The sequence below is a fragment of the Plutella xylostella genome, chromosome 10 (genome assembly GCF_932276165.1).
Source record: "Plutella xylostella chromosome 10, ilPluXylo3.1, whole genome shotgun sequence".
NCBI classification, from domain to species: domain Eukaryota; kingdom Metazoa; phylum Arthropoda; class Insecta; order Lepidoptera; family Plutellidae; genus Plutella; species Plutella xylostella.
In genome coordinates this window covers 4,033,865-4,051,846 of record NC_063990.1, presented here as the reverse complement: position 1 = coordinate 4,051,846, position 17,982 = coordinate 4,033,865, and the positions used below count along the sequence as shown (strand labels likewise).

At 43.2% G+C, this 17,982-nt stretch overlaps 1 protein-coding gene across 9 annotated transcripts in view; it reads left to right on the top strand.

The window, feature by feature from the left end:
• LOC105385394 (RNA-binding protein Musashi homolog Rbp6) overlaps nucleotides 1-17,642 on the top strand; it is a 405,128-nt gene extending 387,486 nt beyond the window's left edge. For 5 of the 9 annotated variants that reach the window (XM_048623319.1, XM_048623318.1, XM_048623317.1 and 2 more), the window contains 5 exons: nucleotides 269-349; nucleotides 11,292-11,390; nucleotides 11,608-11,828; nucleotides 13,494-13,560; nucleotides 13,647-17,642. In XM_048623319.1, the coding sequence (XP_048479276.1) occupies nucleotides 269-349; nucleotides 11,292-11,390; nucleotides 11,608-11,828; nucleotides 13,494-13,535 (443 nt within the window). In that variant the 3' untranslated portion in view covers nucleotides 13,536-13,560; nucleotides 13,647-17,642. Of the gene's footprint in view, nucleotides 1-268; nucleotides 350-4,671; nucleotides 4,862-11,291; nucleotides 11,391-11,607; nucleotides 11,829-13,493; nucleotides 13,561-13,646 lie in introns of those variants that run through there. The other 4 variants (XM_048623321.1, XM_048623320.1, XM_038117979.2 and 1 more) reach the window with 3 other exon arrangements.
• Nucleotides 17,643-17,982: the final 340 nt, after the last annotated feature.

The following is a 17,982-nucleotide window of genomic DNA, read 5'->3' as shown; positions in this document are numbered from 1 at the left end:
GCAATTTTTTGTTGTAATACTAGCAAATGAGTTTTATGTAACCAGTAGGTTTAGTATAAAAACTGAGCAATCCCGTCACCGGTCCACTTACGATGCAAAAAAATCGAGTCTGTTCACTATAATTTCAGGATAATATTTCCTTTACGCGCCTTTTGTGACTTTCCTACATTATGACGTGTTACTGAAATATATCTATATCTACGTATATAATTATACTCAGTACTGTGTAATAACCTACGGATAGCATTGACATTCATTTGTTTCGCAGGTTTCCCCGCCGCGTACGCCGCCTATGCGGCCGGTCGGAGCTATTCGGGCTATCCTAGCTTTGGGCTGCCATACCCCGCAGGTAACTCGCTGGCGAGCTTGCACCACCAACTGTCCGGCAACTACCACCACCACCTGGCCACGCTGCTGCCGTACCCGCTCGACCTGGGCTCCGTGTACAACGTGCACGCGATGCACCTGTGAACGACAATGCATTCCCGACACTAACCCGCCCCGCTAAAGTCGTTTGTGACAGAACTTTGTCTAAGCACATGTGTAATTTCGTTTAATGTGCGCGGTTCATGAGTGTCAAAAAACACGCACGTGTCACAAATCACTTCTGCTTATGCCTACGACAATCCTAAACTTTAATAACCCTCATACATAACCATCTAACACGTACTAACTTAATCTGGTAAATCCAAGTTTTAACTAACTTAACTCGTCCCGAGGTAAAGTTCGTGTGAACAACTTGACTAACACTAACACCTCCAACAAAGACAGAACCATCAGATAAATCCGCCGCGCCGTCAATTACAAAACGTCCATGTTTTGAGCTAAACCAAGCTATTTATTGTTTACCTCCGGAATTTTGTGTAGAAAATCCGGCCAATTGCGAGCGCCTCTCTGTGTTTACTGTGGAGTCGCCCTAACGATTCTCAAATGCTACGCGTCGAGCAAATACTCCAGCGCAAACACGCTGCTCACCTACACCCCGCGCCCCGCACCCCGCCGCCCGCTCCGCGCCGCCCCGCTCCTCATTAACAACGAAAGCTTTTAGAAAGATTTAAACAGATTCAAACAAAAGTACTGAAAAAGTGACGTCCTTTTTGTGGTGACTTCTATGTAAATCTCGGGGCGGACGAAAAAAGAATTTCCACTAATTAAACGAAGTCCTCCAGAGCCTCCTAGTCGAGCCGTCGAATGAGACTAGAATGTTAATTTTTGCGTGAGTCTTACTTGGCGGGGTCGGAGCATTTGTTGAGTGGAAGCTGTGCCCGGGTGGCCCGGCTCCACCCGGCCGGGTACACCCGGGTGACACCCGGCCCGGCCGCAGCTGCACAAACAGCGCGGTGTGTCCACATGCTCGATGTGACCTCGCCCACCACTACCTACATAATCACGCCACTAAGCTCCACCGCTTCAGTTTTTTCGCGTCACTTCGAAATCCCGATTCCGACCTTCGTGTACTTTTAAAAATGCGAACTCTTTACAAATCGTAATTGAGCGAGGGAACTACGTCTAAAGTGGCCGTGTTCGAGGACTTTTCAGTTTGTTTAGGTGAGTTCCCGTCGATTGATGTTGTCGCCGGTGAGTCGGTGACCGTGATCAGAAGTTTTTCTTACGCATTAGTCGTACAAATTGTTCGGCGTTAATTACTTTCCATCGACCGTTTTACGGCACGCGAGACTAACGTTTCTAATCGCTCGACGGTCCACAAAAAGCCCACCGATTGCGGGCGTTTGTTCAATTGTAAATATAATTGAACAATGGCGCAGCTCTATAATTACACAGGTGTAGGTAGGAGCAGCCGTTTAAATTAATGGTGTTATCGAACGGCGAGTCGAGCCGGCTCGTAACGTGTTGATCCGCCCACATGTATCCTTTATTGGGCTTACGAAAATCCTACTAACTTCCATCGCCGGTAAAAGCTCGTATGCGGAAGCTCAGCGATATTCAGCTTATTTCGGCCGGCGCCGTGACAAAGTGTGCGGTCCACGAGCGAGTGTGAGTTAAGAATTTGCGTACGTGAAATTTTCCGTGTTATAATAGTGGGTCGGGCGTGCGCCGGCGCGGCCACAATTAATGTCCGGCCATTACGGCCATTAGTATTCCTCCGCCGCCGCCGCCAGCTTATTGGTAACGTCATTTCCAGCGCCAATATTTAGTCCGACATAAATTATAAAGCACCCCAGATATGTTCACCCTGATTTAGTTAATTAAATTCTGCGATTACTGGAGTAATTTGTGAGGATACCCGGCGGTGGCGGCATTATTTCACGCTTTGATTGCATTTGGTTATAAAAGACGCGGTGAGTCCTTTGACGCGGTATGACGGAGCTCGCGACGCCGCGTCACAACTTCTGAGAGCGCTTTTAATATGTAGGAGTCTCCTTCATGAAGTTCCAATACGTATGAGATGAATCCACTTTCAAACCTACTTAAAAATAGCGCCGTATAACTTTGTCGGAATTTATCTGACAGAATGATTGCTAGCACTAAATTATAGGATAGGTACATAAGTTAGGAATGATTGAGATGTAATTCTGGAGGGTCAGGAGATCCCATCAAGTGTAATTCGGTAGGTCTGAGGACCTCGGCAGTGCCGGGATCACAGAGATAATCTCGGCTCCAGACCCACACGGCGAAATAACAAGAGCCGCACCTAATCTGCATAGTTATTGAAAACTGTAGTCCGAAGTAGATTTTAGCGTTTGAGATAGCATCGTAACTAGGTATATATTTTGTCTTCTTCCCTTTCTATTAAATATAGCCTAATGATTATAGGAATAGGATAGCGTCTGTAAAGTTTTTGCATTTCTTATAGTAGTGGGAATAGATGATATAGGACTTTTTGGATTCTTATAGGGTTAGGCGTGTTTACAAAGAACAACGTATTTTAATTGTTTAAAGTGGTGTTTTATGTTAAATTAATAATTTTAATAACGCTTGTAGTAGGTAAAGATTATGAGTTATTTTATTTCGTACGTCATTAATAACAGGTAATCTGTCTTATCGATGTCGCGTGGAACAGTGAGTGATCAGTTCCACACAGTCGCCGTGACAGCCTTCGTATTGATGAATTTAATAATTTAACGCAACCATCAATATGTGCAACATTTTTGCAGGATATTTCGGTAAATATCAAAAAACTTACTGCATTATTTAAAGAAAAATACGTTGTTTTTTGTGAAATAAATGTTGTAGGTAAAGTAATATGTAATCTTTAACTTAATCTTCGTCGATTTATGATAAACATTTAGATAGTTAAGCATAGGTATTCATTAGAGAGCATTCATTTCGAAGATTACTAAGTTTAGAGGATGAGTACCATGATATAGATATTGGTTTAAGTAGTTTCTTCAAAAATAGCGTTAGGTTAGTTTTGTTTATTCAAATAATAAAAATATAAATTACTATATCGAGCTTGAAAAATGTTATTTTAATACCTAATAATTGGATATTTCGCTATATAATTATTATAACGATAAACTTTCTGTTCTAATGTTATTTCTCAATTATATTTACACTGCTTAAATGATAATGTTATTGATATCGATGTTTATTGTTGTTGTTATATTTTTGGAAGCGACTATTTTAATGCTACTCCGATTTATTGTCACGGCAACTTACGAAAAAAAATATGTGCAACGAATTTTAAAATGAGAATGTGGACGAGTTTTATCGATTGAATGAAATGTCCCGCTTTTATAGCACTTTAACATTAATTGTTACACCTCGCAGTCGTTTGTTTCGAAATTATTGTAATTGTTCTGTACCACGTGTACGTGTGACGTGACTGTCGGATCACGTGACTGTACTAAGCGTCACGTGACTGCCGAGTCACGTGACTCACCTACGTGTCACGTGACCGGTGTAGTCACGTGACTGCGCCCGCGCGGCGACCGTCCTCCTCTCGCCATCCTCTAAACTAGTCAAAATAATCAATAAGCTTCAATTATTATAATTATATCACGTAATTTAAGAAATACTTATATCTATAAACGAGGGCAGCAATACCGTAATACTCTCGCTACGAAACTATTTACATTATAGTCCGTAACTACTGCGCGTAATCTACGTAAATAATAATCCATTTTCATATTATATAATCATAAAATTATCCTATTACCCAGATACCCAGTAGGTTGTTAGTGTATTGACCTATATCCCCCTGTTCAGTTCAGAATGTTTATTTACAAATAACAAGTGAATTACGAAGTGAATAACACCGGAGTTGGTTCGTATCGGCTGATGAATACAGTCGGTGGTACCTCGTAATGATCCCTTTTGTTCCCGCGCCGCACCGTGCGTGATTCCGCTACGTTACTACATAAAAAGATACAACTAGCCTATCATCAAGTCTATGCGTGCAAACAATTTTAAATGGCCTGAAAACAGTAAACAGGAAACTATCAATTCCAAGTTTGCCCATAAAGATTCGATGAGCAGAGCTCTTCGCGAATTCACTGCTTTTTACTCCGTATTTGGGCGTAATGGCAAACATTTTTTAAGTTATTTTTTGTTTTTCCTTCTCTCTCCATTTTGAATACAGTTTGTCTCTGCGGGGTTCCGTGAGACATTGTTTTCATGCATATAATTTTTGCGTAACGTTTAGTCGAGTACTGAGTGCTACTGCGGAACTGTTGGCAGCGGCTGTAGCTTTTTGTTTTGTTACCGCAGGTGTAGTGGGAGTGATTCCTCCAGAGCGGGCACTCCTGGTGGGTGCAGAGTTCGGAGGCGCGGGGCTGGGCCAGGGCTCGTAGCCGCGCCGCGCCGCTCCGCTCCGCTTACCGCTCGCTTACCCGGAACTCCCGCTAACGGCTCCCGGAAATATCTTGACTAAAGACTAATAAATCTTTTCTCAAGCAAATAGCTCTTTGGTATTACGCCCTCCGTCTCCCCCTCTTAAGTAGCGGTCGAGGAATGCAATGTCGCAAATTACATGATTTGTCAGAGCACGGCGACCGGCAGCAGCGCCCTCTAGGTCGCCCATATAGCCCGATTCGGAACTAACTCCATGTATCGAAATTAAATAACTGCGGCACCGGTCAGGAAGTCGAACCTAATCTTGCATTATAAGGATATTGTAGGTGTCGTCTCTGACTAAATCTCTTCATGTTGTATTGTAACCCATGTGTCAAATACTCGATGTATTAAGTCTTTATATACCTAACTATTATACCTACCACCTAATGAGGAAATGTATTATTCTTATTGCTGTTCCGACATATCGTCATAACTATATCATTATTCGTAAGCAATGGTATTGTGAAGCTGCTATATTTTAAAATAAAGGAAACTACCGTTGTATAATCAAAATGTTTATCGTTTATTGTCCAATCGATGGCTTAGAAATTGAGGCCGATCGTGGCCCTACTTATTTACTATTCGTTCGCATATCGATTGCAACGAAAATAAACTAGAAGAGATAGTATGTTAGCGTGGGGTTGGCTAACGCGCGGCGAAATTCAAATGTTCTTTATATGCCCCAAACATGGGCTCGTCAGCGCGGCACGCTACGCCTGACGGTTCCTTCGAATGTATTTTATGTCGGTTATTTTTGTTTTTCTGACTCATCCAATGCGGCTCGTGCAGCCGTAGGCCGGGGGCGGCCATTACCACTCACTCTAGATCGATTGACTGTCACTTATTCGGCTAACTTCTTTTTTTGGATCCCGGCGTCGAATGTTTAATGCGGGCGGGGGCTAGCACAAAAAGTAGTTGCGGTGATGGCTGCCCCCACCGCGTGCATATATGAGCCCGTCTGGCCGCACGTCGAAAATTCCGGGCATTCAACACGCTCGCCCCCAGAATGCACCGCGCCGCTCCGGGCCCACCGCACAACTATTCCGCTTAGTTCGCAGTGGCGCTGCACGTGTCCACCCTCAAACAAACAGATCTCACGTCTTACAGCCGTGACTGCTCAAGTCAAGCGCACAATTAATCCATTAGTAATCAGATCACTGTCTCTGGAGCTGATAATAATTAAATGTGTAACTGAATAACAAAGTCAAAAGCACTTTTTAAATGAGCTATCCGCAGCTATGTTTAGTCAGATGTAGCCAACTGTCGGCGGTGTTGGACCGTGTAATGAGCCTGCTGCTGCACTCGAGGCGTCACCTCCATTTGTAATTTAAGATGTTTACTCGTTAATTGTATTTGTACAATCTAATGTATGTCACTGGACACGAGCAATCCAAACCCGACCTAGTTATACGTTTATTTATATTCTATAGGTCTTGAACTTTCCTAGCGTTTCATGTTTACATATAGAGCTAGATTGCGAGTGCTATTATTAGCGGGCTCACTTAGAAGAGAGTACAGTATATTATGGATGGGTCAGGAGGATCTGCCATGTTTCTTGTATTGTATAGTAGACTCTTTGTTGGATAGATTTTACTATAAACACGCTAGTGTAGCGAGCTCCATCGCCCCGCCCATAAAGTTTTATTGTAGAGTGCACCGAATCGCAACGTGCCTGTGAGAGCATAATGGGCGCTATTAGCATACTAATCTCTTCTAGTTAGTGCAAACTAAGCGCACAAATCCTGTGCTGTCAATCGGGCGTATGCGCCGAGTAAGTCGCTTCTCCCCTGCACTGTGCGGGCGGCGGGCGCGGGCCGGCCCGGGCTACTCTAACTTCACAAAAAACACTTCGAAACTTCGGTGTCCGTAAGCTAGAGTAAACTCCCTGCGCCGACGCCGCGCCGCCACATTCCGCCAAACTGCTGCAATATTCAATCCCGGCTCGCACAATCCCGACAGGGGATAGGGGAATTACGAAAACAACATTCTGTGTAGACTTTATAGTCCCTCCTAAAGTTAATAGTGATAAAACACAAGACTTACAAGCAGTTCGGTGCGTGGAGTGACGTCACTGCAAGACATAGGGCGAGTAACATTATACTTACAATATTTTCATCAGTTCTCAGTTTTCAATTGTTAAACTATAGAACATAGAGTAGGTTGTCAAAGATTATCAGACGTAAAAACAGAAGTGTGGTAGAGTTAAAATAGTTAACCGAAATGTTGAAGAGTAATCTAGAAATACTTAGACAAACTTGTATAGACTTTAGAATAGAGTAAGAAATTAGAATCGAGGACATTTCGAAGTATACAATCAGAAGTTGTAGATTTGATTTGGGCAAAGAGGAGTTCAATTAGCAAACTTTTATTCATAGAATAGTCTTTAGTTATTTCTGATGATGAAACGCTTTCAATAACAATAACAAAAGTTAGGAGAAAACTAATTGGAAATTTGAAAGTAACGTTCGGCTTTCGTAACGAATTGTGAGCAGTTTAAGTAGATAATTGTACGTATGTTGGTGGTTATACAAAAATGTTATTGGTGGTGCAAACTCTTTTGATATTTGTGTTTTATTTTGATTAGTTTTAAGACTTATAAACTAGAATAGAAACATTATAAATGTGATAATATCTATAATTATGTCGTGCCTTAGGCAATATTTAATTTATAACTTTAGACCGCAGGGCTTATATTATAAATATCTGATGTAAATTGTAATACTATTACTAGAATAGTTCCATTTGAAACAATTTTGACTAGAATAGAAACTATTTGAGATTTGTATCATGTAGACATGTAGTATTTTAAGCAACAGTAATAATTGTTTGACAACATGGGTAGAATAATTAATATTGAAAATTATAGTTAACCGTAGAGCAAAGTTCAGAGATTTGACGTAATTAACAATATTTGTGTGTGTCTTCCGAGTTCCATATTACTAAAATTCAATTCATTTGCTTATTTTAATGTCGCTTTTCATGTTTTTCTCTGGTAACACTGACGCCCATGACTGAACCTCGCGACCGCGCCGATGTATGAGATGTTGTTGTAGGGAGGAGCGGAGCTGGGCGGATGAGGCGGCGGAGCTAATGGCTCTAGCGTCTGCGGTTGTTTGCGGGTAGATTTAAAGAAGGACACACATCCGCTACTTAGAATTACAAATTGGGGAGCGAGCGCCGCACCGCTGTCGGCTACTGCTTACCGTCCGCAAGAAATAGCATAGAAATTCGATTAATTTGCAATTGAGATCAGCCCCGGGTAAGCGGTCCCGCGAACACCCGCGAACCACCCATCATACGAGCTGAGTTATTGATGACTCCCATTAAATATTCGTTTTCTTCGCGCAATGCGTATAGGATCCAAGTAACCACTCGAGTAAGGCATTTCTATTGGGCGAGCGAGGTACGGCGTTCCCGCGGTGAAGGATGAGAGTCCCAAACTTTTCGATATGCGAGAGAATTTACCTACACAAATTCGCTAATGGGCACTCGTAACTTCGAGGATCGAACAAACATATTTTTACAGGAATACCTCGAATCGATCAACGGTTATTGTAAGACTGTATGTAGCTAAGATTCCACAATAATGTTTGTTATATTATCCAGAATACACAAAATAACTTTCACTTTAGACGTGACAAAGAAAATAATATTTTTGTCTTACGTTTCACTGCAAAGAATACCGATTGAAATATAAAGGGCTAAAATGTTAGTGATTTCATTACTGATATTTCATTGGACCTACATTTCAACTAGATTTTCATTTCCTTCGGTGGCGTCAAACCAGATACTTTCATTGTGGTTTGATTTTTACGCCTCGAGTGAAATGCATTGAGACTATTGAGAGCGCACCCTGTCGGGCGTCGGTGCTCTTGCTTGTTTTATATTTACTAAATTGTATTCAAACAAGCCTTACATATTTTCTGTTTACCCTTTTTACTAAATACATGAGTAACTTGTATAGTAAATATTCCATATACCTACGACAAATTTTGTTATCACAAAATAAACATTCTGACGGAAACTCGTGACTCCGAAGGAAGAGAAGTAAAATGTGGGTGAATCATAATAAGGGAGCCCTCTACGATATAATACTTTTGGAGGGCGGGACTTACCGGCAAAGTACGCTCGGAGAATATTCTCGGTCGGCGGCCATGCTACTTGCGAAGAAGAATTATTAAGTTCTGAGGAACTTCGCAATTATGAAAGTTAAAATAGCTCTCGCAGGACGACCGCTGAATTCATACGTGAACTTGTACCTATGTACGCCTACACCTGCGGAGCGTAATCGCGCAACACGTGTTTACTCGCTTTGATTACCACAGCCTAATAAACTTGCGAGAGCTCCTACTTTCTCATCGCTTTAATGTTCATCAAAGAAGATATAATTATTACACTAGAGGCACGTCACAAGTACGTGCAAACTTAGAACTCACTGAAAGTTAACGTCGGCCACAGATATGACCCGCTGTTGTTGTAAGCAACTGTTGGGCTTATTTACAATGTAGCGACGAGCGGATTGTTTAACTCGTAAATATGACGGGGTCAGACGCACGCCCGCTGACTGGCCCGGGGAGCTGCGCGTGACGTTGATGACCACTCTGTGACGTCACGACGATCGACCCTCGGCCCCGACATATCCCCGAACATTTCCACCCGGAGCCGCTGCCGATACCGGTCCCAACGTCTGTAAATAATGCCGGAATGAAGCGGAAAATCTCTGCACAATCAAAAGCATTACTCGCCCTACTTCACCGACAAATGGAAAAAGAATGAAGTTTCTCGATCGGTACGTTAACGATCGTAAGACGTGTCGGCGCTTCCACTCAAATTCGTATTTGCTACCCGACGACCCTAAAGTAAATAGCCTCTCATATCGCGCCAAAATAATGTTATTAAAATGTGTCAGCAATTTTAGTGGAGCAGGAGGCGTGAGCGAGACGGGCGCGGGTGCGAGCGGGACGGCCTGCGAGCCATCTATCATTCATCCTCCATTACTTATATTGTACTTTTTTTGCAAAGTCACTGGCAGGCCGGTAATCACCTGGTGCGACCACGGACCTCCATTTTTCACACTAAATGATAACTCGCACATCTAACAAAAATAAAATTTGTCGTACACGCCAATAGGTGTAATGGTGCCATTATGAGTCAGCAGAAAACTGATTTGAATCTTTTTTTGAATGTAGATTTGGGACTAATTGGAGAGTTCCAATATAAATTAATCACGGTGTTGTTTATGCCTTATGTTTATTTGCATTTATAAGTCATTAGATGCTGTAAAACACAAAGCTATAAAGTTTAATGGCAGTTTAGGTTAAGGTCTACAACTCTGTACATAACCGTAATAAAGTTGGAATATCTGCTACAGAATAATAGATACAACTCGGCATCTAACTTTATGATCTTCAATTCTGAAATGAATAAGAGATTGATACTTTATTAGATTAGCCGTAGTCATATTATGTATAAATTTCGTATTTTAACTTGACTATCTTAAACTAAACACAGAAAGTATAATAAGTACTTACCTAAGCAGGTTAACTACATTAAAAGCAAATAAACCAACCGTCTTCAAACATACAAATTGAACAACCGCCATAATTTTTCAGTAATCCCCAGACCCCTAGACGTTCGGAATATCAATGATATTATGTTAAGTCAGCGTGATATAAAGTTTTACCACTTTTACACACAAGGGCGTTACTATACACATGTTCACGTCACATGTATATACCTTGCGTCGATCATCTCGTTTTTCTTCACTTATTTTAATCGACAATCACTTTTTATCATTAAATTAGTGAATCAAATTAGACACACACATAACACGATGCGCGCATGCATATTGGATAGGTTTCGTGAGATTCGGGACGTATTTGTGACGAGCTTCGATCGGCATCGTGTATGTCAGTGGGGCAGGCGCGCGCGGCGTGGCGTGGCGTGGCGTGGCGTGGCGTGGCGCGGCGCGACGCGGACAGCGGGCGGCGGCGACGTGCGTCGTATGCTAATTCCCCGTCCCTATTCAATAAGCAGACCGCCGCCGCCGCGTGCCAGCGAGATCTCACGTCGGATAATTTACTGGATATTTTGTAAAAGTTTTTTTCGCCCTCCGTGATTTATACCCGCGAAACTTCGAGCTCCCTTTTTCATTTGAATGCACGTGACATACGTGATATTTTTTTGTTCCGACATAATTTGGGTCTGGGAGTCTTCGCTGTCCTCATTCGTCAGCACGGCATCTGTCTCCAACGGCTAAATTATTCATGCATTTACGCGCTCCAACTTTATCCTGGCGCTGGAGAACTTTAATATTGAGTTGAGATTACATCGATAGTCACTTTACCGTTCAATATGCTAAATTCAGAAAAGATGAGGTGTCTCGGGCGCGGTGGGGACTTTTTGAAATTCAAAAACGCCCTGGTTCAGTCATGAGCGTGTGCCGTGTGCATCGTGCGTGTGCGGAGTGTGAGTGGACGTGTGTTGTGTTGCAGTGGACCTCGGCAACGGCCAGCTCACGCCCAACAACAACACGCCGCTGCTGGCGCAGGCGCTCTCAGGTGAGGACGCGCTCCATCTCATCAACCATCAACGTAATCACACTTTCAATACTAATAGGGAATCCTTTAAAACTTAACGTCCCGTTCGCTTTTTGTGTGCCTCTCCTGGTGCATTGACAACTCAAATACAAACATACATGTACCTAACACGATACAGTCCCATAACAACACGAGTAGCGCTGGACGTTGGTGTGTTTGTTTATTTCTTGTGACATCCGAGCGGTGTAGTAACGTGTGTGTTTGCCGGCAGTGATGAACAACTACCAGGCGGCCGCGGCCGGGTTCGGGCCGCCGGCGTCGCCGCACGGCGCGGGCGGGCGCGCCGGCTTCCCGGCCGCGTCGTCGCCGGGCCCGGCGCTGGACGTGTACGGCTCGGCGGCTGACAGCGTCGGCTACGTGCAGGCCGCCTCCCCTCAGCCCTCCGGCTTCCCCGCGATCGCCGTCAGCCGCGCGCCCCTCAACTACACCCCGGTAACTATTGATACTAACTATTTATTAAACCCTCACAGATCTATGGTAAAGTCCAGGTAATGTATTTTATATGTTAAAACATTTTATCACTCCTTCAAAGATTTTTGTACTCGTTCTTGCTTATTATTTTGTGTTTGCCAAAAACAAACAATATTTTTATAAAACTTCGCCTAACAACGTTATAAGAATTGGAATCCATTAATACATTAGCCTGCAAAAGCGAGTTACTTGGAGAAAACCCGACGAAAGTTTTATACGTGTTTTATTTCATAAAAATAAATGATACAAAGTTACAACTTTTGATTTCAACTTTTTTCATTTATCACGTAAAATTTCAAAACGTCTATTTTAGCCAGGCGAAATCTGGTGCGAAACGAAGGCTATTCGTGAAATTGTCTTTGGTCGAGAAAGTTCAACTGTCACAAAATTCAAATTAATGTTTGTTTTGCCTTGTTTTTCTCGGATCCGTTTGATTCGTGGCATATTTTTTGCTTCCCTTTTAAAGAAGCCACAACAATTCAGCATATTTCGCGTGTCTTTCCGGATGAAATAAAGGAAATTTCTCGGCTACTTCGCCGAATAAAATGTTCATTAGCAGTTAGTCATAATACGGTCCCCGAGGCGGCGGCGCGAGGGCGCTAAGGCGACGGCGCGACACCGCACGCGCAATTAGCACCCGACGACACTCTAAAAATTTTACGAGACGGTCCAATCTCATTACCAAGCCGATCTTCCTTGTAGCGCTTAGAGCGTAATCACCATAAGTTAGCGAACGAGTGAAGCGTGAGAAATGCGATTATAAAGTGTTCCGAAATGTGAGCGTCGCGGCGGCGGCGGCGGCGGCGGCGGCGCGGGGCGCAATCTGCGAGCTGCAGCACCGCGGGTAATGGCTTTTTAAAACTGCGACCGCGCTCCATAACTGCTTCCCTGAGACGCCATCAGTCTTCATTGCTTGTCGGCAGCGCACCGCACGCCCCGACGTCGCCCGACTCTATACGTTAACTGCGCGCATCACTGTTCAATTTAAAATCTCCCCGATGATAAAGGATCACGAAAATCGGAATACCTAACATTCTATCATAACAGAAGTGTCCATCACATCTTAATTATATCGCGAGTCGAGTAGGCTGGCGAGGCCACCCTTCTGTTGCAGGCGCGCCATATATCAAGCGGGATATTAACTCAATCGTCCGTAATCGTTGGGGCAAAACAAATACGTCGCTAATGAGAGAATGAACGGTCCGGCGCTTGGGCGCGTGTGTGCCGCGGCCGCGCGCTCTCGTGTAAAACGGTCTTATTAGGTAACGCGAGTGCCCCCGGGCAATAACAATAAATCAAGGCGAACAAGCGGTGTAATTACCGCCGCCGAGTGGTCCGCTCCCGTCCCGCGCTGCTTTAACTCATCCACTCACGCTTTTTTTATTTTGTTGGCCAGCGGAACCGCTCTATCGACTGCTAGCACCAAACTTACTACCTTTAAATCTGCCCCGGGGGAGGTGGATGTGCGCGTAACACTTTATACTTTCTTTCAATTATGGCGGCCCTGCTCCTGTAGCGCTAACTCGATTCCCGGTAAATAACTATTTGCGGAGATCCGGTGTAAGAGAAGTTTTTCGATATATAATTATGATTGTTATTGAACGTTATTTCTTTTTCTCTTTTCAGGGACCCCTGATTCCTGCGGCTTTCACCAACGGTTATCATTGAGAGTGTTGTAGCACGTATAATTTACGTAAGTATAACTAATTCTTAATAGTGTTGTTTGTAATCGTCAGTCAGTTATATAGACAGATGTGTAACAGAGTGGTTTGTCGGCAGGTGGCGAGCGGTGTGGCGGCGTGTAGCGTCAACAGCAGCAGCAGCGCCGGCGGCCGCTCTCCCCCCTCCCCCCGCCAGCCCCCGTGTCCCCCGCCCCCTCCCCGCGCCCCCCGCGCCCCGCGGCCGCCGGCACATCCGTCCTGCCACCGCGCCATCACCGGCAACAGACACCAATACTCTCCTCTATCTCCGACAAGACTCTTCTTCCTCCTCACACACACCCCCCCTCCCTTTTCCTCTCGATGTACCTCCCCTCTCCCCTACCCCCGCCGAACAATCCCTACACCCCGAGGAGACCTGTCTATTGTAAATAATATTAATATCTACTTTTTATCGTGTGAACGAGAGATAGTCTATTACTTAAACAGGTATTTTTTCAAATTTTTCTCGCTTTCAGCTGTACCGTAGATGTGTTGTCAGAAATAATAAACAATGAAACTACAAAAAAAATACATTTCATAATATAATAATAAAATGCATCTAAACGATTTATAAATTGCAGGGAAGGTATATCTATAAAATATTTTAAATTTCTATTCATAGTTTAAAGTACAGTGTAAGATGTATCTACATGTTCTCCCTCGACGTGTTAGGATATTCATTTGATTAGATAGTTAATTTCCGTGACTGTATGAGTTGGATAGAATCCCGTAAGTGTCCCTTCCCGTTGTCCAGTGTGTCTGGTTGGCAGGAGAGCGGGTGCGTGGGCGCCGCGCGGGCTGCGCGCCCGGTCTCGCGAGCCCGCGCGGCGGCCGCCCGTCTGACAGCTGTCAGTGACCCGCTGACAGCTGTCAGCGCGGGCGACGCCACCGGCACCCGGAGACAATAAGCCACGCCCCTCCGCTCGTCCACCAACCACCTTTTATTCTATTCTATTTTATAATGTCAAATATTAACATGATAATTGTATGACTATATATAATGCATATTTTACCTATGAATGTAATTATTTTCGCCTAACTCGATTGTATAAAGGACTTCATTGAGCGACGTCACGGTTTCTGTAGCGAACACTGTCTTCTCATTACTTCAGTGTAAGACTATGTTAGTTTACGATAAATACTACGTATACATACATACTTTCTAATTATATGTATTATGATATTGAATTTTTTATCCTAAGGATAATAATATATGATCATATTATCGACTCGTAAGCGCGTTTGGAGAGCTAAGTCGAAACATTTCACAATATCTCTCATCGCATTAAGATAATAATTCGTTTCTATCGTGTACCTTTGAAGTAGGTATTGTAATTATATAATAAATAACAATTTTGTGCATTACGTAATTAATATTTCATTGTTTCTTACGATTGTATTTACCGTAATTTAAGACAACTGTTAAAATTCTGCGGCACTCCATTTAAAGGCGAGGTCGTTCCGTACTTAGTTGTATTTTAAATTTAATTCAAATAAACAACAGACATTTCTCGCACCGACACTTTCGTCGGGCGAAGCTTGTATTTCAATAAACTAAAGACAGGGATATAAAAAATATAATTCAGCCAAAGGCGCACGTTCGAGGTAATAGTATAATATGACGTCAATTCATTAATCATACTCGTTAGGTATCTGGAGACGTTTTGGCCACTTCTAGTTTGCCGCGGCGTAGCGCGTTGTGGCGTGGTGCTACGCCGTAGTCCCGCTACAGCGTAGCACACGCTACGTCGTAGCATGCTACGGCGTAGTCCCGGCTACGAGCCGACGCCGCGCGCGCCGCTCGCTCGCCACACTTTGCACTTCGTTGCGTTCATTCGTTGTTTACTATTATTAATTATTATCTACATCAATTAAACATTACTATTATAAATCTAGGTATTAAATTTTAGGTAATAAACAATATTTTAAATGCTATTATATAAATACGTTATAAATATAAATGTTTCCTGTTACAAAAATATTGAAAATGATACGAAGTAAATCAATATTCTTTTTAAAGGTGATTTATTACTTATGAGTATGTAGTTAATTGAATAATGGAGGGTTTAGACGGAGTGCGCTCGCCGCACTCGCTTTGCGTTTTTTTTCGTTCGTGCCGAGAGATCGTTCGCTGAGAGACGTCACGTGTGCGGCCGGCCTTAGGCCACATCGCGCGTCGCGCCGCGTCTAGCTAAATTGCGCCACCACCGCGCCACTCCGCGCCACACCGCGTACCACCGCGCCCCGCGTCCCCCGCCAGTGTCCCCACCTGGCCACTCCCGGCCAACCACGCCACATCTGGCAACAGGCGGCCACATCTGGCAACAAGCGGCCACATCTGGCCTCGCTCTGCCGCGCCGCACACTGCGCAGGAGACGCGACCGCAATTTATTGTTAAAAAACATTAGCTAGGAAATTGATAATGAAATCGAAAGGTGTGAGTCTGTAGGACGGTCGGAAAATCGATATCATACCTAACAAATTAACGTAATTATTTGTTTTATATTTACGGTGTTATAGGTAAATAAGACATTTTTTCTTAGGATATTTAATTATTACGATGAGATGTTATAATTGTTAAGTCGGCGCCGGCGTCGTCGGCTCCCAGTCTCACTGTCACCTCCTCACTATAATTATATTTTCTTACAGACCTTTTTATCGTAGGAGAAGCGCATATGCGCTCGCCCACGCGAGTACAAACAAACATACATACATACATAGTGAGACGAGTTGTCGCCGTGTTCGTGGGAAGCCACCGTGCACCGAGGTAGCTAGTTCGTAGCCGCCGCCGCGAGCCGCCCTAGCCACAGTCAGAGACAGATAGAACTACTAGCTGGTCCATTATTAATTCTCATTATTGTTCGTTTCGTTTCGGTTCGCGAGTTAGTTCCGTTAGTTCACCGGTAGGCGGCGCCAAGCGCCGTGACTTCTCGCTATTTTTTACTTAATTGTTATTTTACTTTCAGTCACCATTTTAGACGTGTGTTCTATATCAGAATAAAGACTACGTAATAATAATAAGCGAGATCTCAAATTTATTTTAAAATTCATTAAGTGATCCTGATATTGCGACTTGTCATATATATCTAATTACGTAAATAAAAGATGATTTATTATATTTTGTATAAATACATTTCTAAATTATTTTACACTCGAACTACTTTATATTGTTATTATGTATAATAAATAATTATTTTAATCTAATAACGTGACAGACTGGTAACGTTCGTAGAGTCGCTGAGGCGGCTTAGATCAAGTAGCTTTGCATATTCGGCGATGGCCAACTTAATATTTCAAGGACCAAAGGTATACTTATTCGCGTAGGACCGGACGCGTATTGGCTCCGCACGGACAGACCGCATCGGTCGCTCACGCAGCCCGAGACTCGCACAGGGCGCCCGGCCCCCGCCGCCCCGCCCGCCCCCCGCCCCGCCCGCCCCTCGCCGCGCGCCCACCACCGCGCACCGCTGCCCGCTTGGTTTCGTTCCCGCGGTTACTTCTCGATTGCGTGCTTCGCGTGCCGACTGATTTTCTATAGCAATAAAAAATCAATTACCTAAGATTTTACATTAAAATAAATTTGGATTTATATACGTTCGAATTTGGTGTCATGTACATTTAAAATATTAGAGAAAGGAGATTACGATAGGCGAGCGACCCGCGACCGGGCGTCGCGGTCGGCGCTTTATTTTCGTCATTTCTTCGTGTATTATATGTTACATGAATCTGTATACAATATGGATATAAATCGTAATGATGAATAAATTAGTTTTTACGGCATCTCTTTATTAAAATAATGATAATATCAAACATTTTGTAAAAAGCGGTGGGTACTGCCGCCGCCCCGATTCCGTGCACCCATGCACTACTTATTGGAATATTACATTATATAAACGTACATAATACTATGAGATATATAATCATACCGCCTCTCGGGGCGCGCGTGTATGGCGATGTATGTATACACATTGTGCAATGTACATATACCTATTATGATACAATGATTTAAGACAAGGTTCACATCGTGCCGTGTGTATGTGGTAATAAATATAATATGGACATTGTTCAAACAGTATATCGGTTGTTTCATTTATTGATTCCCTATTTTTGTACCTTTTCAGAAGACATAGTACTTAATAGAAAATTGTAATATTAAGAAAACAAGCGCAATGGGAGCAACGGAAGCAATCAAATCTTAATTTAGTGCTGTAAAGTGTTAAGTATACCTGAGTCTGGACTTTTCTTAACTCTATCAAATCTACTTTTGACAAACGTAACAAAAATAAAATTAATTAGCTCAACATTCTTCGCTGCCAAATAACACACACATAATTTCTGCAATACAAGGTGACTCGAGAGCATGACTGCAGTGAAGTGTACGGTGGTTGTAAGTATTTACTTATAATATGTATGAT